This window comes from Trichosurus vulpecula, chromosome 7, assembly GCF_011100635.1.
Source record: "Trichosurus vulpecula isolate mTriVul1 chromosome 7, mTriVul1.pri, whole genome shotgun sequence".
NCBI classification, from domain to species: Eukaryota; Metazoa; Chordata; class Mammalia; order Diprotodontia; family Phalangeridae; genus Trichosurus; species Trichosurus vulpecula.
Window position 1 is genome coordinate 62,102,961 of NC_050579.1, and position 20,827 is coordinate 62,123,787.

General features: G+C 38.8%; 1 protein-coding gene across 1 annotated transcript in view; it reads right to left on the reverse strand.

Annotated features, from left to right (window-relative positions):
- Positions 1-753: 753 nt before the first annotated feature.
- Positions 754-20,827, reverse strand: part of STXBP3 (syntaxin binding protein 3) — a 53,326-nt gene continuing 33,252 nt past the window's right edge. The window contains exons 10-19 of the mRNA XM_036767377.1: positions 18,702-18,806; positions 18,515-18,572; positions 18,170-18,235; positions 14,884-14,964; positions 14,278-14,416; positions 11,071-11,177; positions 8,407-8,499; positions 5,521-5,606; positions 2,586-2,734; positions 754-1,489 (exon numbers count right to left, since the gene is read on the reverse strand). Coding sequence (XP_036623272.1) covers positions 1,395-1,489; positions 2,586-2,734; positions 5,521-5,606; positions 8,407-8,499; positions 11,071-11,177; positions 14,278-14,416; positions 14,884-14,964; positions 18,170-18,235; positions 18,515-18,572; positions 18,702-18,806 — 979 coding nt within the window. The 3' untranslated portion in view covers positions 754-1,394. The remainder of the gene's footprint in view (positions 1,490-2,585; positions 2,735-5,520; positions 5,607-8,406; positions 8,500-11,070; positions 11,178-14,277; positions 14,417-14,883; positions 14,965-18,169; positions 18,236-18,514; positions 18,573-18,701; positions 18,807-20,827) is intronic.

Below are 20,827 nucleotides of genomic sequence, written 5' to 3' on the forward strand. Positions count from 1 at the left end.
TTCCTTCCTATGACCCACCCAAATTCGTCTTTTTGCACTTTCTCACATACAGCAGTTGCTTTCTGAGCCCCGCTTTTCACAGGCTGTCCACCATAACCCAGGGAGACGCTCTTCCTCCTCACCTCCACCTGTTAGAACCTCAAGATGTCCTTGAAGCTCAGCTCAAGCTCCACCTTCCAAGCAGTCTTTCCAGATTCCCCTCAGCTGCTTGTGCTGCCTTCCCTGCAAATTACCTTGTATTTATTTTGTATGTAGTCATATATAAAATAACAATGTTGTAAAGATAGTTATTTTGTAATAATTATTTTTGTAAACATTAATACCTTGCATTAATTTTTCTGTAAGGGCATCTCTCTGGAAAGAATGTTAAGGTCCTTGAGGGAAAGGGTTGTTTATTGTGGTTTTATACCCCTAGCATTAGCACAGTGTCTGGGAATAAGAGAATAAATACTTGTTATTGGGAAAAGAATTTAGAGGTCATCAAGTGACCTCTATCAAGTGACATCTGATTTTACTGAGGAAGAAAACTTGAGGCTCTGATAGTTCTAGCTAAAACTCCCCCCCCCAAACAACTTTTTTTCCTTTCTATAAAAAAGGGGGGAAAATGGGTTGACCAGTTTACAAATATCTTAGTAAAGATTCCAAATAACTCATTTTTAGAGCTAAGGACAACACACTTATGTACAAACATGAACTTTTAAATTTTTAGAGAATTTAATTTTTAGTTAATTAGTTTTAAGAAACAACTGAGAGTGTAGTTAACCCTATTTTAATCCAAAAGTAGTTGATACGCAAAGATACCATGTTTTAAAGTAAAGGTTTATTTTACTATCTCTTTCCATGATTATTTTCCCTTTCCCTTTCTAAGTTAACATGATTTCAAAATTGTGTACAACTTATTAACCTTAGTATTTTCTAGACAACTGTGAGATTTTTTCCTACAAATTGATTTCACTGATTAATTTTATTTCAAATTTTAGTCAAAAGAGAAAACTGCATTCACAGCAAATTATTACCACACATATTTACAGCATAACCTCTCTAACCTCTTATTGTCTAGGCCTTTTAAAATCTTATTCCTTCAAAAACTAAATTTCAGCATAGATTACTCTTATCAAGTCATTAGCATATACAGAGGTGGCTGTGAAAATTCACTGTCAAGTACACCATTATTTCAAGGGTGAAAAGTTTTCCATTTTAGAAAGCATTTCTACACCTTATCTGATCTCTATACCTACAGAGCAGCAATACTTAAGTTATTTAAAAAGCCCCTAAGAAACAGTCTTGGAAAGTTACTGAATACACATATTTACATAATTTAAATTATATGACAGCAATGTTTACTTAGTACATTTTAGTTGAAGGTGTATATAAGATTCCTCAGGCATAAACTCTCATTCCTCTTTAATAAAGGAGACTTTATCCTTTCGTTTGCTCAACATCTTTATATCGTCCAACAGCTTTCTGGGTGTCAAAATGTGAGTAGACCCTGGTGAGAAAAAAAGGAATAATTTTTAAGAAATCAGCAGTTATCCTTTTGGCTGCCTTTTTCAAAGTTATTCTGAGGCTTCTCTCTGAGGTCCAGAAGAGTCTGGATAATTTAACAATTACAAATTCTCTTTATAATACCCTTTTAATATTTGCCTCTATTCCATTGTAAAAAAAAATCATCTTTCTTCCAGGAAGGATTGCTAATAATCATCAATGTAAATGCTGCCCCTTCCTGGGTCTTGGACTATCTTATTTTATGGGGTACCATTTCCTGAAGAGCAAAAGTTGACTAACACTTATGTCTTAGCAGAACAACAAAGAACCTCAATGTTGGAGGGACAGGCTTAAAAATCATCTTGTGGGGCAAGGGGATTTAGTCTCTACCCATAGTTCTTAGAGGCTTCCCTCTGATCTGTATATTGCAGTACAGATCCTGTAGCTGAAGATCTGTCAGTATGGGGAAAGCTAGCCAAACACAGAAGGCAATGAAGTTTCCCTACTATTCCATTACTTCTTTTCAGATGGATACTCAGTTAAATTAAGCTATATTTTGCCCAATTTATATCAGTAGCAGGTGCACAGACTCAAATTAGATTTCCAAAGTTATGTAGCATCAATTCCACATCCATGATTTGCTGGACAACAATTTGCTTATGTAGCCAAAATTACTTATTACTATCATGGATAATAAAATGGATACATAGTCGATGGAAAAGGACAAAACCAAACCTGGAATGTTTTCAAGGTCAAAAATACAAGAAACTGGGAGTCCAGGTGGAGTGGTGGATAGAGTGCTAGACCTGAAGTTAGGACTGAATTTAAATCCTGACTCAGACACTTACTAGCTGTGTTACTATGGGCAAATCACTTAATACCTCTGTGCCTCAGTTTCTAATCCTTAATATGAGTTGGCTAAACTTGATGGCCTCCAAAGACCCTTCCAACTCTCAATCAATGATCTTATGATCCTATCCTATTCAATTCAAGAAAATCAACAGCCAGTATTTTTACTGCTAAGTGTCCCAAACAAGATGCATTTCAAACCAATTTCTGTTTTTCTATAACAGTAATTCACTTAAAAGAAAAAGTCTCACCAATAACAACTTCACAAGATTTGTGTGCCTGAGAAACTTCATAAGCACAGCGCATCTCAGAATATGTAATTCCCCCTATCACAAAGACAATCAACTTTGAGCCATTCTTTCGATCTTCCAAGTAATTAGTTCTGGGTTTCTGACGAGCACTGAAAGAAAAAACAAAACCGTATTGTAGTTCCAAAGCTATTTTGCCTTAAACTCACATATTATACCCATTATGCATCATTTTGTTGAAAATACCTGTGTTCTAGGTAGCCTCCTTAGAAAGATGAGGAATTCTAGCTACAGTTTTTTCAAGGTCACAAGAACTCACATCTCATCTCCTCATCTAACAACAAAGGCATCGATATAATGCTTATAAATGTGCGGATGGGAGGAAGCTGTGAAGGAGGGAGCACAGGCTGGATGAGACAGTTTGGATCCAATGTCCTGCCAGGCTACAAGGATAAGCTGAGTTTAATAAGATAAAATTTAGTAGGAAAAAATACAAAATACTGCACTTCGGCTAAAAACAAATCAACTTTAAAAAAAACAGAATGAAGAAGGCATTCAGACAACACTTTCTGTGGAAAATATCTCAGAGTTTTAATGAACTATCTGCTTAGTGTGAGAAAAGAGTGAGCTCTAGCAAGCTACATGAAGAAGGAGGCACTGCCCAGAAGAGGGGAGGTGATGGCTTGTGGTGTTCTGCTGGCGTCAGACATTCCGAATACTGTTTCTGGGAGTTCTGGGAGCCACATTTTAGGAAGGACACCGATAAGGCGGAGTTTGTATAGAGGACAGAGAACAATCTAGTAAAGGGATTGCAGACTGTGCCGTACTACTAAAGGTTAAAGGACCTATGATCTTTAGCCTGGAGATGGAAGTCTTGGTGAGGACAGGATAATTACCATCTAGTCTTAAAGGGACTGTCCTATGGAAGAAAGAGTAGGCTTATTCTACTTGGTCCTAGAAGCAAAAGTGTAAACAATTAACAGAATTTTCAGAAAGGGAGCTTTCAGCAATTTCCTAAATATTAGAGCTATCCCCAAATGGGATGATTTGTTGTGAAAAGTGATGGGAAGTTTTCCTGTATGTGAAGGCTTTAAGAAGAGGTTACAGGACTACCTGTCAAGGGTTTGTTGAGGGGCATAGACTGGATAATGGGTAGATTCTGAAGATCTTCCTAAATCTCAGATTCTATGACTCTGAAAGTTTCATCTTTGTCCCTCTCAGTTTGAACTAAATCTCTGTGTGCCTCAGATCTTTCACCTGTAAAACCAGACAACTTCTACCTATGAGGGAGAACTAATTTGCTGGTAATGGTCTGGAGGGCACAGTGCAGGGACAGGACAATGCCTTTGGGTCTGAGGGTACAGTCATAAGGCAGATGGTGAGGTCTGGCTATCCTTAGGGTGTAGTGACAGGGCAGAAGGTAAGGCCTAAGGACCTTCAGGCCTTGCCATTTACTCTGCAGCTCTGCACCTTCCTATGCACACATAAAAACATGGGACCCTTAAAAGTGGAGACTGCCTCACATTTCTATTTGTATCCCCAGGACTTATCATAATGTCACACAGTAAATATTTAATAAAGGCCTTTTCATTCATTTTCGTTGGGTTTTCCTAGAAGGAAGGTATTATATAAATTTTAAACTGGCAGCTAGGTAGTGAAGTGGATAAAGTACTGGACTTGAAGGCCTGAGTTCTAATCCAACCTCAGACACTAACTAGCAGTGTGACTCTGGGCAAGTCTCAATTTCAGTTCCCTCATCAATTGTTTCTTTTCAAAAATGAAGGACAAAGAAAAACAACAAGGACATCACGGGGTGAACTGGATTGAAGTGAGCCACACAAAGTCATCAGCCTCCCTCTCTCTTCCAGAGTCACTGGAGTCCAGTGGTAAGACAAAAGTCAGAACAGCTGGTGATGGGAGGCAGCGGATGACCTTGGACCAAGTCCTAAGTGCTCCACAACACCTGCTTCAGCTGCCTTCATGGCCTTTGGAACAAATTGTTCTCATCTGCCCATTCCACTAGGGGAAGTCTTCGCGTGCTTGGGACAGACATATCCTAACTCACCAATGGAACCTCTGGGGCCTGCTGTGGTGGCCATGACCCAGTACTCTGTCCTCATCTGTAAAACGAGGGTGTGAAATAGCACCTACCTCACAGAGCTGTTATTATGAGCATCACACGGCAAAACCTATGTAAAGCACTTTGCAAACTTCAAAGCACTCCATGAAAGCTAGCTGCAGATTTTAAACCACACATTTTTCAAGGCTTTCAAGATGGGTGGGGGGGAATTTATCCCTTATTGATCTTAAGATAATGATGTAGAAGGGATTGGATTTGTTGCAAAGATTACTGAACTGGAAAGGAGGTTGGACAAAAGAGCTTTTGGGGTCAGTTCTAGTAACAAGGCTTTATGATCAAGTTTTTCTAATTTGGGGGGGTCTAATCTTTAATTTCGTAATGCTAATTCCATCTACCACCATAAAGTATTGGGGAGGAAAATAAAGAGCAGAAATAGATTATGAAAAGTCATACAAGAAATTGAAATCAACTTTGTTTTTACACAAAAGAAGGAAAAAACATAATCACGACATGGTTGCTACTCTATAAGAAAAAGCAGATAACATACATGATAACAATTTTCATTTTTAAAAATGATTTTTCTAAAGCCAATGACACACTGGAAAGAAACCTTATAGAGGATAGGGCTTATACTCTCTTGATTAAGAGGTAAATACCTCAGTAGAGAACAGCTTTATGTACTGAAAATGATCCATTTAAACATTATTTATAGTGGTTCCTTTTAAAGGAATATTGCATATTAAATAGTGGTCTAATTCAACAGAAGGACACTAAATCATCAAAGTTCTTTGTGCCTTTTTTTAAAGGTGCATTTTTGGATATTTCATTTTTGCTTCTGCATCGGAACAGTTTGTTTACCTTACAGCTCCTGAGCCATTCCACACTGCAGGGCACTGAGAACAATATGGCCATTCCTTTGACTCTAGCCTGTTATCAATGGCATCCTGTGGAGAAGTAAATTAGTAGCATTAAGAATTTCAAACAAGCTCTCATATTTCCCATGTTGTTATTAATATCACTGTTAAGCTCACTTAGTTTTACAAACTCAGCATGAAGTGATTCTAGATGGGCCTCGGCTGGGCCAAGAGGTCCATAAAGATTAAAGGCAAAGGGGACGGTGAGAAAACTGGTAGACAAGAGTGTAAGGGGATTGGCTGAAAGAATCTGGAATGTTTAGCCTGGAGAAGCAGAGATGGAGCAGAAACACTAAAGCTGTCTGAACATTTGAAAGGCTGTGTCACATGAAGAGGAATGTGATTTGTTTTGGGCTGGCCCCAGAGAGTAGAAGTTTAAGCAATGGAGCAAAGCTGCAGGTGTGTGGATTTTGGGTGCATACAAGGAAAAACTTCCCACTGATTAGCTATCCAAAAGTATGATGTGCTGTCTTATGAAGTAATGAGCTCTCTCCCTCCCCACTCTCCCTACCCCATCACTAGATGTTAGAGATGTCAAGAGATTTCTATGAAGGTAGAGGTTGGATTGGAAGATTTCTGAAATCCCAACCCTTGACATTCTGTGAATGAGGCACTGAATGAGACAGAAGGGAATAAAGGGAATAAGCAGAAGGCCTTGGTGAGGGAAAATGACAGCTCATCCTCTGAGACTCGGTAGGTATGCAAAGAAACTAGGTAAAGTCAGGTGTCGAGGAAAAGAGAAAGAGAAATGAGTGAGCTCGGGATGGACATTATAGAGAGATTAGGTGCATCTTTTACTGACTTTCTTTTTTATCTGTAGTAACTATGAATATCTCTCCTCAAATCCCCAATTTCTCTCTTAGCAGATGATTCTACCTCTTAGTTGACAAAAAAGTTCAAGGCCATCCAAAATGAACTCCTTCAAACCTTCCCCCTTCACACTTCAAAAACTTTATTTTTGTCTATTTTTCTTTTATCTTCTTCTTCCCATATGCAGTGGAACTCCAGGATGGAGTCACCCCTCCTCCTTGCCGAATCTAACTCCTCCAGCCAGGTCTTTGATCTGATCCCTTTCCTCTTCTAGGACCACCCAGTGGGAAAAGTTACCTTCCCTTCCTGCCCCTCCTCACAAGTTCTCTTTTAGTTTTTTCCTCGTCCTGGCTTCAATCCCTTTTGCTCTCTGCCTCTCCCTTTGTGTTAAAGACAAACAGAAACCCAACAACTAAAACTTTTGACTGCCATCCCCTCAGGTTATTATTCTCTTTCTTTTCCCTCCTCACTGCAATTTCTAGAAATTTAAAACTATAGTTGCTGCCATCACTAAGAAGGACCCTTAAAATTCAGTAATCCAACCACTGCTGTTTTTAGAGAAGAGGAAGCTGAGGCCCAGAGAGATTAAGGGGCTTGCCAAAGGCCTTCTTGCACTAAGTAGAAGAGCCAAGGATTCAAACCCAAGTCTCTGACTCTAAATGCTGAACTCTTGCCATACTCAAACCCTTGAGATCTGACTTGGTTCTTCCTTCTCAACTGAAATTGCTTTTAACAAAATCACAGTGACCTCCCATTGCACAAGACAATTTACACCTCTATAGGATTTCATGCCAATGACTGCCTGTTCCTGCCTGACCCTCTCCCCTCTCGTGGCTTCCACGGGTCCTTGGCTCTCTTCTCTCCTCTCTGTGCTTTCTATCCACTAATCATCTCTGTGCTACCAGCTGCCAAATGTCTATTTCCTCTGCTAACTGAAGTAACAAAGCATCACTATTTACCAGCCAGTTTCTATCAGTAACGGCACAAGGTCAATCCTCAAGAATAGGACCTTACTGAAAGGTGCCCTGTATCTTCTGGAAGCTGAGTTTTCCTGGGGAAACATTCTTAGGTAGAAGAGTGTCTGCTATTATTGAATCTTTGATTACTGAGCATGTTCCTTGTAGCTCATATTTACATACAGAACTATATCTCACATAACAGTCAGGGCTCTACTGGCAACATTTTCCATGTGAAAGTAGAGCTGAGGAACATATACCCAGGCACCTCTCTCTCCAGAAGTTCAAAATAACAATGAACATTTTTAACACCAAATTAAATAGCTTTAAATTTAGTACATTATTTTCCATTGATGTATTTTTTTTCAGGTACTGGCATAAATTTATGCCATAAATATCCCAGATCTCCAAAAAATAAACCAAAAAACCCCAACCATTTCTAAGGAGGCCTCCTTCAGTCCCCAAAATATACTTACCCTATACTCCCTCAATTCTGTGATTCCTTGAGAACTGCAGGGAATTCCTTGGGTCTGAGTTATGCCTTTGTATGCAGAAGCAATATCTAGTAGGGTTTCTATCATATAGGCTGGGCTAGCTTTTCCCCTAAAAAGTAGCAGACCTGTCTTTAAAGACCTGCTTAGCTCACAGGACTAAAGCTGAAGCCACTAAAGTGGCTTCCTGGTTGCCTCAGACATAAAAAGGCCAGCCAAAGAAGACTCGGTGCCACTGCGACTTGTCAGATATCTCACTTCCATGTGAGACACCACATCTATCTGACCTGACATACTCTGCATTTCCGTTTCAGATACAAGGAGGCTCATGTATACTTGAATCGGGGCTGTATTTTTTGCTGAACATCCTTTCCATGCTATGGCTAAGTAAATGTGCTTTTCTTCACTGTTAGATGGTCTACACGCTTCTTATTTTGCTCCAGTTCCAAACCTGAACCACATGACTGGCCTGGGTCAGGCCTGGCCTACAGCACCGTGCTGACAGTAAACACAGAGACGACTAAGTGTGAGCCATAGAAGGACACTTCCGAGTAAAAGGATTTGTTATATCACCTCCATGACGTCCTTGATAAGAGGTGTCCATCGAGAGAGCTGAAAGGTTTCTTCTCCAGAGCGATCCTTTCTCAACGGTTTGCCCTGTTGAGACTTATACAAAGAGAAGAAAATTTAAAAACAGGAATTTTGAATGACAGTCTCCTGATATATCTTTCCAAAATGAATATGTTAATTTGTAGCAGATTCTATGTTGGAATCATATAATCATATATTGATTCATTCGATAAACATTTATTAAGTGCCCGGTATTGTGCTAGTGCTTTACTTTTATGATATCATTTGGGTGGTAGGAACTATTATTATTCCCAATTTATAGATGGGAAAATTGGAGGCCAACAGAGGTTAAGTGGCTTAAGTGACACAGCTAGTAAATGTCGGAAGCCAAATTTGAACTCAGGTCTTCCTGATGCCAAGCCTCCTGTTCTATTCACTGTGTCACCTAATTGCCATATACTGCTTCATAGCTTATACAAAGCATTCGATACTCAAATACCAAGCTGAATCTGTATAAAAAATATCCATACAAACACCATTCTCACAACCAGTACTTCAGAATACAATGGGATGCCAGAAAGAATCATCCTGCTCCTATTGGGATCAGTTATAGCTTACAGAACACTTCAAATTCTTCTTAAAGCAGGAATAATAGTTATTGCTACAGGATGTCATCCATCTGAATTCTTGGGATAACAAACCCAATCCCAATTCAAGGTAGCTGACAATTCATGTTTTGTCCTCAATTATTTCTTCAGTTTATATGAATATTGCAGGAAACAGCCTGGGCTTAAGTCACACTAATGCTACACACTGTATCTTTTAGGCTACATTTTGATGAACATGTGCTGTGCTCTGAGGGCTAGTGATGGCCTGCATTCCTTTAAATAAGATCTATGCTTGAAAGTTACTGACAGTATTTCAAAATAGAAAGGGTATATGTCTGCTTAAGTTACCTACAATACTTGATTTACCAGATTTTATGATTAAGAACATTTTCAGGCTAATTTAAGATTAACCAGAAAATCTTTGTTGCAGATCTTATTAACTGTGTTTGACCTTAAAACTTCTCTCTGGGGTTCTGTTTCCTCACTTGCAGAATGAGAAGGTTGGACTATCTGACTTCTTTTAACTCCAAGATTCAGTGATTCTATAAGGGAGGCAGATCAGGTATCTCACTTCAACTCCAGGGATCTTAACTTCCTCCAATGAAAAACAAGAGGGCTGCACTACAGCCTCTGAGTTCTGGCCCTTTCAGCTCCATCTGCTCCTGTGGCTCACTTTACAGATGAAAAGACGCGAGGTTCTGAGACATTAAGTCATGTACCCAGAGTCATGCGGCTAACCAGTGGGAGAGCTGGGATTAGCTCGGGCTTTCTGACCAGCGCTTTTCCCACTACCCTTGGCTGCTTCTTATGTGAACATTATTGAAAATAGTAATAAAAATGTCTACTTACAAAAATATAGTCAAGAGAAGTAAATTCAATTTCTACCAAAACAAGGATACCTTATATTTACATAATGCTTTGTAGTTTTCAAAGTGTTTTGAAATGCAAAGCTATTTGATCTTTACAAATAGATAGGCTTGTCAGGAATTCCCAGCCCAATATTACAGATAAGGAAACTGAGGCCCAGAGAAATTAAGTGACTTGCTCCAAGCCAAAAGCTAGTTTGTAGTGCTGGAAGCCAAATTTTCCAAAACCAGTTCTTTTTCCACTACAACCATATATTTTGTACTTTAAAGTTGAAAGTCTTACTGCTAAAACTTGCTTCTCTCATTCATTTAAAGTGCCCTAGGACTTGGAAGCTGAAAGGGAACTTAGATATCATCTTTTCTAACTCCCTCATTTTACAGATGACGAAAATGACCCCAGAGAGAAGCAGTTTGGTCAGTTTCAAAGTATAAACACCAGGATTCACACGAAGACATTCTCACTCAAAATCTAATGTTCTTTTGACGACACTCCCCGCCATGCCATCTCCAATCACCCTGATAGGTAGGTAGGAGAATTCTTGGGCCTCTGACAAAGTCTCTCAGAAAGACTGCCCAGCATCAGCCATCCGGGTATGCAGTCTTTGCCTTGCCTGGACTTGTAGGTACTTTTTCCCCACTAAAGCAATGGGCAGAGTCCCCAGGCCCCCTCTGCCTGGCAAAGTAGGAAGAATAGCAGTCTAGTAATTGGGGGCTCAGGCCAAATCTCACTCATGAGCCTTGCTTTGCAGCCACTCCACTTCTATGAATTTTTGTGTTTCTGTCTGCAAAAAGAGACGATGCTTCATTCAATAAATATTTATCTAAGATAAAGTGCAATGGATTTTGATGGAAAGAGTGCAGATTTACTAAATGACCCCACTATGCTTACAAAAAATTGAATCTCTAAAGAAAAAAAAGCAGACTCAATTTCTATGTTATATTATATTCAGAACCAGTCAATAAGCATATTATTAGAATGACTGCTTCTGTGAACAAATATTAAAAGGATAATAAAAAATATAAAATAACAAAAGCCACAAATTATAAACCCTCAGGAAATTATACTTACTGTCAACATTAGGGAAAAATACAAGTGACCAAGTTTTAGAATTCAGAACATATAACATATTAAAACATAAAATACATAGTACATAGATGCACAGTATATATATATGAAGTGTACTATTTCTTACTTGAGGGACAATAGGAACACCCAGGTAACTCCAGTTACGGATCATGTCACTGTCATTTTCTATCTTTACATTCTGGACCAATTTGTCCAAATTTTCTTGTGTAGTTCCTTACAGAAAAGAAAATCATGAATGAACATGTCAAATCTCCAATTATTCCTTTTTATCTACCTACAAACATGTTGAAGTCTTTCAAATTCTAAAATAAGAGCATCCTCCTTCCCTTTCTAGCTCATCTAACTAACCCTGTCTCTCTTGTTCCCTTCACTACCAAATTTTAAAAACGCACAAAACTCAAAAACCAGGAGTGCCTGATGCTTTGAGCTCTACCCACTCCTTCCCCCCACTTCAATTATGCTTCTGAAGGTCACCAATGACCTAATGTCAAATCCAATGGTCTTATTCTGAGACTGATGTATCTTGATCTCACTGCTACCCCTAATAATGATGACTATTCTCTCCTTATGAATACACTTTCAGATTCTAACTTCTGAGACTTAATACTCTCCTAATTCTCCTACCTCTCTCCAGCTTTCTTCTCTGTCTCCTCTGTTAGCTCATCCTAACTCCTTAAGGAGAAGAGCCTCTTCTCTTCCCTCTGACCTTCTCAGTCTCCTTTGCTGGATCTTTATCCAGCTCATGCCCTCTAACTATAGATGTCCCTCAGGTTTCTAACCTGGGCCCTCTTCTCTTCTCTCTCTCTCTACTGTTTCACTTGGCAATCTCATCAGCATCAGTGGATTTAATTACCATCTCTAAGCTGATTCTTAAATCTCCTTATCCAGCCTTAACCTCCCTGTTGACCCCAAAGCTCACATTTCCAAGTCCCCATTAGATACCTTGAACTGGGTCTTAAACACAAAATGTTCCAAACTGAACTCAGTACTTCTTTTTACCCCAAGTTCTCCCTCTTCCTCACTTCCCTATTACTGGTGAGGGCATCAACAGTCTCTCGGGTAGCAAGGCTCACAAGCCAGGTGTCATCCTGGACTCCTCACTCTTTCACACATACCCCCATATCCAATCTGGTGCCAAGTCCCATCTATTTCACCTTTGTAGCCTCCCCCCACAATGCAGATCAACAACAGTTCTGCAACTTACTGTTAGAGTTATGTGAGCACTGAAATTGTTACTTGATTTATCCAGGTCACTTATTCAATAAACTCCAGTGGCTTCCTACTCCTTTGGGAATCGATTCACTTTTAAAGGTCTTCATACTTTGCCCTAATAGGTTTTTCCAACTTCACTGTACCTCACTCCCATCCTGCACTTTACAAGCTGGCCAAACCAACCTTCTCTTTGTTCCTCACACAAGATGCTCCATCTCTCATTTCCCTGCCTCTGCACAGACCTGGGATGTGGTTTCTCCTCATCTATGCCTCACCAAATCCTTCTCTTCCTTCAAGATGAAGCTCAAGTATCGCTTTCTACATGAACCCTTTCCTGATCCCCACAACTTACAGTGCCCTCCCTCTCAAACTTTGTATTGGACTAGTATTTATTTATATTTATCCTCTTTATATCTGTTGTATATAATCATATATATTTGATCTATCGATCTCTTTATCCTCGTGTCTACCATTAGAATGCAAGTTCCTTTGATGATCAGGATTTCTTTCATTCACCCCTAGTGCCCAGCAGAGTGCCTGGCACATAAACAAGACCCTAATAAATACATGATTGACTGATGCCATTCCACTATTCTTCTCAAAAAACTTCAATGGTTCCTCATTGCCTTCCCAAGTAAATCTGAAACTTTAGTCTGGTATTAAAGGCCCTCCACAATCTGGCACCTCTCTTCCTTTCTAGGCCTACTCCCCACTCCTTATCTTCCACTACATCCAAACTATTCCCTTTTCTCATAATAAGTCCTTCATGTTCCCTGTGCTTGAATGTCCTCCCATGCTCTCCTTTAAGGAACAACTCTTCCATGAAACCTTCTGTTACCCCTGTTAGTAATGACTGTCCTTCCTTTGTACTTCATACAACACTTTGTTTTACACTTAGATCTTATTCTATATCATAGTTACTTGTGTATGTGCCATATGAACATACTCCTACCAGATTATAAATTCTGTGAAGGCAGGACTCATGCTTTATCTAAATTTTATGTCTCCTTCATTGCCTACCAGTGTTTTGCACACAAGAGGTGTTCAACAAAAGTTTATTTACAGGATCACTGATCTAGAGTTCAAAGGGACCTTGTGTCACCTTATCGTCTCTTCACCTAGAATGCACACCTCCCCCCAACATCTTTCCTACAAAAATCTAACCGATCTCCAAGTTCCAGCTCAAATTCCACCTCCTTTATGGAGACTTTATTGCATTTCCTTAAATAAGTTAACTCTTTCCCTCTTCTAACACCCCATAGCATGTTGTATCTTGCTTAAGGCAAAAGTTACTTATCCTTTACTAGGCTGAAAGCTCCTTGAGGGAAGGTCTGGGTCATACTAATGTTTCTATCTACCCCTGCCCCCCACCCAGTATCCAACAATGTTCTGGAACATTTGAGATGCTCAATAGATATTTGTTGGATTGAGTTATGTCCTATGTCTTACTGCAAATTTCTCTGTCTCACAACATTAACTATTAGTAAGCCAGGTGTGGTGGAGCTCGCCTATCGTCCCTGTTGCTCAGGAGGCCAAAGCTGGTGGATCACTTGAGCCCTGGAGTTCTGAGCTGCAGCTGAGCTCACACTGTGAGGATGTCCACAATAAGTCCAGTACCCCGGTGAGCCCCCAGCAGCTTCTGTGACAATCAACAGTGGGCTTAGGCCTATGAGTGGTTGTTGTGCTTCCAGTCTGGGCAAGACAGAGGGACAAGACTCAAAAAACAAGAGTAAAATGTGAACTAAAATACTTCTTGACCATGAAATACTAGACTTTTTAATGAAATGATTCTTCTAATCCTCAAAATTACATTTTTCCAGCTTAATCCTAATTTTTTATTCTTTATTTGTTTGGTAATCTCTCTTTTTAAAAATTTCTTTCAAGTCTACCAACTCCAAATCTAGTGCTTTTACATTATATCTTTCTGTTTCTTCACTTGCCTTTGAGTTTTCTCAACTCCTCTGATGGCCAATGGTAAACCATGTATTAATGAGCTCTTTGAGACCTTTTAACGTTTACATCTGACATGCATTAAATTACTGTTTGCACTTTGGGTTTGAACATTACAGACAATTGTAAAATTAAATGAAACTTTCAATACCATTAATACTGAAGATGTAAAGTAGGATAGCTCTTATTTTATCATAGTTGTCATGATTTTTGTTGAGTAAAACTGGAAGAAGCACTCGCATAGAATCTTTCACCTTCTGTCCATCCGCATCAGTTCCAAGTGCCAGGTCCTTGATTAAAACAAAATGTCACTGATCTGTAACCAAAATTCATTTCTATAATTAAGAATTCTATCAATACATGTTGCCAAAATTGTAATGGTATGATTGTGAATTCTGTTTTAAATGGGGTATAATCTTTTTAAAAACTTGGTACCGCCTATAAGCGGACTCTGAAAAATGTAACCATAGTCAAAAAGACAGACCAATAATAAGAGAATAATAACAAACAAAGCAGTAAAACATGGTAGAATGCAAAGAGATAGGCCATCTCCAAAACAGAGACCTGTTACTAAGCAATACCAAGAATAAGAATATAGTCACTAAGTCATCCACAATTAATTGTAACTGTAGTAGCAGGCACTGGATGAAGAGGCTGCCTGGCATCCAGCCACATCCACCCTCTGTGTACACCAAAAACATAGGTATGAATTTAAAAGATGAAACAGTATTGAAGTCTAGTGAGAACTCAAATGTACCTGTTCCGTCTTGCACAGCTTTTCTATGTTTGGCTTGAATTTATTCATGCAATCTTCTGCCAAATTAAGATGTACCACTTGCTGTAAAAACAGAAAAAACAAACCCTGGTAAATATCTTATACTCTCTTTGTGCAGGTAACAGATCACAAGAAGTCTGAGTTGGCCTTGAAGCACAGATGATTTAGATTTAGAGAGGTCTGAAGGAAGGAACGGATCAGAGCATTTGAGGAAGAACAGCAAAAATACCTCAGGAAAAAAGATACAAAATACTGCTTGTGTGGAGCCCTGAAGAGGCCAGTTTACAAAGAATAAAGGGGCTGAGGTGGGAATGATGGGAAATATTTCTATGCAGATATTGGTGCACCATTAAATCATCCATAAGGGCACTCTTCCTCCACAGTTATAAATTATAATTTATCCATATACAAAGACAATTAAGACACAGTCTCTGGCCACAAGAAATTTATAATTTAGTTAGGGATATAAGGCCTCCACAAATAATAATACAAAATAGAATACGCTAAGGCATAGGATGCTTATCAAGTTTGCAAGATTTGAATAGGTTAAGATGATACGCTGAATTTAATGAGATAAAATTTAATAGGAATAAACATAAAGTCCTACATTTCAATTGCATAAATGTGAGGGGAAGATGTGCCTTTCCAGTCCTCATGTGAACAAAGAATGTGAACTGTTCTACTATATTCTCCCTGGTCAGAACCCAAGTTTAAATACTGTTCAGTTATCAAGCTGGAGTAGGTCCAGAAAAGAACTAGCAGACTGGTGATAAAACTTGAAACCGGGTTATATCAACTGAAGTGAACTGGGGATATTTAGCCCTCAGAAGAGAAAACTCAGGTGGATCATGAATGTTTTTGTTCAGTCATTGCAGTCATGTCTGACTCTCCATGATCCTATTTGGGGTTTTCTTAGCAAAGATACTAAAGTGGTTTGCCATTTCCTTTTCCAGCTCATTTTACAGATGAGAAAACTGAGACAAACCGGGTTAAATGACTTGCCCAGGGACCCACAGCTACTAGGTGTTTGAGGCCAGATTTGAACTCAGGGAGATGAATCTTTCTGACTCCAAGCCCAGCACTCTATCCACTGCACCACTTAGCTGCCTACATGATGATGATGATGATGATGATGTCTAAAATATCTAAACAGTCATCATGTAAAAGAGGAGTTAGTTGGTACAGCTAGGTGGTGCAGTGAATAGAGCACCAGCCCTGGAGTCAGGAGGACCTGAGTTCAAATCCAGCCTCAGACACTTGACACTAACTGTGTGACCTTGGGCAAGTCACTTAACCCCAACTGTCTTGCCTTACCCCCTCCAAAAAAAAAAAAAAGAGAGAATATAGTCTTATAGTTCTAGACACCAAAAGATACAACTAGGATCTCTACTTAGAACTTATAACAAATCTATTCTCCCAAGGGATATAATGATAGAAAAAAACATTTATACTTCTCCCATTTCTTGCAAGAAGGCAAATTCCAGGTGCATAAAAGAACTTCAAATTGTAGGGTCATAGATATAAAGGTAGAAGGACCTTGGGATGTTGTCTCTAGCTAAAGGCAGCTTCTTTGGTACAGAATCCAGCCTCAAATACTTACTAGCTGTGTGACCCTGGGACAGTCACTTAATCTCTCTGTGCTTCATTTTCTTCAACTGTAAAAATGGAGATAATAATAGCGCCTGACCTCACAGGGTTGTTGTGAGGATCAAATGAGGAAGTATTTTAAAGCTATTAGCACAATACCTGGCACAAAGAAGGCACTGTCTTCTTATCCTTCCCCCTTCATTTTGAATTGAAGAAGCTAAGGCCCAGAGAGGTTAAGCTCTCTAATAATAGAACAGGCTGCCTCAGGAGGTAATAAATTCTGTTGCTGGAAATGTTTCGAGTGGAAGGTGGATAATGAGTTATCAGAAATGAATACGTTTCCTCATCCTCATCCGCACCTTTTAGAAACCTCTGCTTATTTCAACACTCAGCCCAGGCATCACCTTTGCCATGAAGCCTTTCCTAATCTCTTCCCACGTGTCAAGTCCTTTCTCCCCCCCACCCCAAATTACCTTGCATTTACTTCACTGTGTCCATGGTGCATCAGCCCGTCAAGACGTAGGCTCCTTGAGAACAAGCATTCATTTGCTTTTGTCTTTATCCCTCTGGTACACAGCTAGCTTTGTACGTGGCGAGTACTTAATAAACATTTTTGGACCAGAACTGTGTGATGCTTTAGGTAGAGTTAGATTAGATGACCTTTAAGGTCTGCTTTCACTCTAAGAAGCTACACTTTTACAAGTGAACAGGGAAGATACATTGGGAACATGAGAAGAGAGGCAGAAGTCATAGGAACACAGACTCAAGAGCTAGAAGAATCTTATACATCATCTAGAGCAGACCTTCCATTTTATAGGTGAAGAAACTGAGGCACAAAGTGGTTAAATGATTTACCCAAAGCCACTCAGCTACTTAAAAGTAATAGAAGAAATTGTGGTAAGTACTTAATAAGGTGAAATAAAAGGTTAGCCAAGCAGCAGTCAAATCAGACAGCATGGATTTAAAATTGATGAAATCAGTGGTGTTCAATAGCCCATAAGGAGTAGAGAAATCAAATGGTGGAAATTACCTAAAACTGAGGTTAAGCAGGGTGAGAATGTTAGAAGATAAGGGGGATAAGGGATTGTAGGGCTGCAACCAGGAAAGTAAGTAACTGACTAATCCATGCTTGGACAGGAGATGAGGAAAGGCAGGAGCTACGTGATTAGAGGAGAATTTCAGAGTTCAGGCTATTAGAAGTGGTGAAATATCAAATGACAATAAGGCCTAAGTTGTAGATAAGGCAAAGGGAGGCTAAACTAGGGTACAGATGAAAGCTACTAGAGCCAAACAGCCTGAAGAACTTTAAGGCCGGTCAGTGTATTAGAAGGGCCTTTCATATTTGTGTGTCGTAATTACCAAGAATTATTGGAGGGGATGAGGTGGAAAAGAAGTCCATGAATCAAGTGCTAAAATTACTTCAGAAAGTGGGAGGCAGACCTAGAGGTAAAAAGGGGAGGAAGCAATATAACGACAGAGAAAGAGCTCTGGAAGAAAAAGGAATGCTCACCAATGAGGCAGAGCAATGGTGTAGAAATATGTAGCAAAGGCAAACATGGAAGTTAATGACAAAATGTCCTTTGGTGGTCCAGCTGAAGGGTGACTATTAGGCCAGATGAACAATGGGGTCACTTAATATGTCACTTGTCATGTTCTTACTGTAGTATACAATACTACTTACCTTAGTAATCTGCTTGCGGAAATGGGGCATCTTTTTCATTAGCTGGGTAAGAGCACTTAGGGATGTCTAGAGAAAAAGGAAACATTTTAAATTAAGCTGTTTGAGGTGGCTCTTTTAAATAGTCTTCTTTTGTGAGAAAATCTTAAGGTTTTCTGGTTCTTAAGTATTACTAAAACTGATTAATTTATGAATTTAGAGGTATCAGATGCTTATCCACAATTATTTGATGAATGTACCTTGATTCTTTATGAAGAACACTATTCATCAGTGGCCAAATGGCATTAAAAATAATATTTTTAAAAATATCTTCACCCTTATTCATAATAAATTAAAATATTCTCTGACCTTCCCTTCTGCTGCTTTCTTTGTTGATGAGATTTCTTTCATAAGCTTGGGGATTTCTCTGAGAGAGAAAGAGAGAGGGACAGAGAGAATACTTTATATTTCTAAGAAGTTTACTATTTAAAAATATTTTTGAAGATAAAAATGTTAACAAGTATCTATAATAAAAATGCTAAATGTAATCACATACTCTAATACAACTGCAATATGTAGATGTCGAATTCGGACCCAAAGGTCATCATCTTCCTCAAGGATTGCCTCCTTCTCCTTTCCATTGGGCCCATCTGTTTTATACCTGTAAGCAAGAGTAACCATTTAAAATTATAATTTAAAAATAATAAAAGAGGATAGTCTGTGAGTCTGTTGATACACAAATATTTTAATAATTAAATGAACTTTCTGAGAACTACAAGTAATTCTTCAACTATGTTAGCTGGATAAAGGACACTTAGTTAAATTTGGGGCAGCATGATATAATGGAAACAGTTCTGGACAGTCAATAAGGAACTGAGTTGGAATCTTTCCTCCAACACTTAATATGGTATGAGACCATAGTTAAGTATTGAAGCTCTCACAGCCTTGGTTTCCTCATCTGTCAAATGGGGATGATAAGAGCTGTAGTGCTTATCTCATGGGAGTGTTGAAAGGATCAAAGGGGATAATTCATGCAAAGCATTTATTAAGTCTTAAATTTCAGCTTATCATCATCATCTATTCTTTGTTTTGTTTTTTGTTGTTGTTGTTATTGGGCAGGGCAATTGGGGTTAAGTGACTTGCCCAATATCACACAGCTAGTACATGTGTCAAGTATCTGAGGCCTTTTTGAACTCAGGTCCTCCTGACTCCAGGGCCGGTGCTCTACTCACTGCGCCACCTAGCTGCCCCTTCATCATCTATTCTTAAACTAAAAGCTATACAGGTAGATATTTATTCCTATAAACAGCATCTGGTGTTCACTGACAAATTGGTGCACTGTTCCTATCCTGACCCTTTGGTTCTCAACCTAATAATTTATGTAACTATCAACAAGAATGTTCTTAGCACATAAATGATCACAACATCTGACAATCAGACTTAATAAAAGTAATCATAACCACAATTTATCATGCTGTCAGACTTCATAAATACTATTTTGATGTGGGAGGATCTGCCAATATCATTAGTAAAAAAAATCATTGGGTTGAGAACTTAAGTGTTATGATAGGCAAAATTTATTAATCTGCTAATCAATTATAGGACAAGGAATCATAGATTTAGAGCTAGAAGGCACCTTAGAGATCATTTTGTATAATTCTCATTTTACAGACAAAGAAAATAAACTCCAGAAGAGTCAGATGACTAGCCCAAGGTCACAGAGAAGACCTCTCTTCATCAGAGTTAAAACAAAAGGCCCAATCAACTTGTTCCACCACTTATTCATCTCAAAGACCCTGACTATAGGTGTCCATCAAGGGCTGACAGTGATTAATTGCAAAACCTATCAATTATGCAGGTTTTTCCAGTAGCTTATTATGCAGCTATATATCTTACTTAACAGCTTTTATCCAAAAACTTAAAAAGTAATTTATAAAGTGATTAAGCAATTCTAACAATACTCAGAAGTTCCCATTTTATAAGAGTAAACAGTTAGCAAGAGAGATGGGCAAGAAGACTCCAAATTATCCATTTCTAGTGTTACATTATATCTGACCCTAAAAAAGATTCTAACATAGTACAAACATGAGATGGCCAAGCCTTTGTCTAGGTAGCTATCCATGATCCAGTGTTTAAGTCAAAGGGAAAAACCTAGAACAGGCTTATTCTAGGCTCTTTCACACCCCAGTAAAGTCTCACAGGCAAGGATTTTGCTAGCAACTCTAGGCAAAGAAATAAGCCTAAGGCAGCAAACACAGGAATACTATTTCTGACCTCCCTCCACAGCAGGGATAGTTGTTTTCTTTGACTGTCCTGTGGTTTCCTGATAACCTGGCGGGATGCTGTGTGCTGTGGAATGACAGGCCAGGGATAACCACTCTTCTAACTTTGTAACTCACCAAGTCACTTATCCCTCTGAACCTCAGCTGTAAAAAGGGATTAAAAAGTATCCTGTTCTCAAAGGCTTGTGAAGATTAACTGTAAAAATTGTGTATGAAATGCTTTGCAACCTTAAACCACTATAGAAATGAACTGTCTTTATGATTAGGTCTTTAAAATAAATTCAATTTGCTTCCTCATATTTCCTCATTCCTTTTTATCTACTGTGTAAGATAAATAGTAAGTTTTTAAAGAATTTAAGCAACATAGGTAGTTTTTAGAAATTATATGGCTATACTGTTC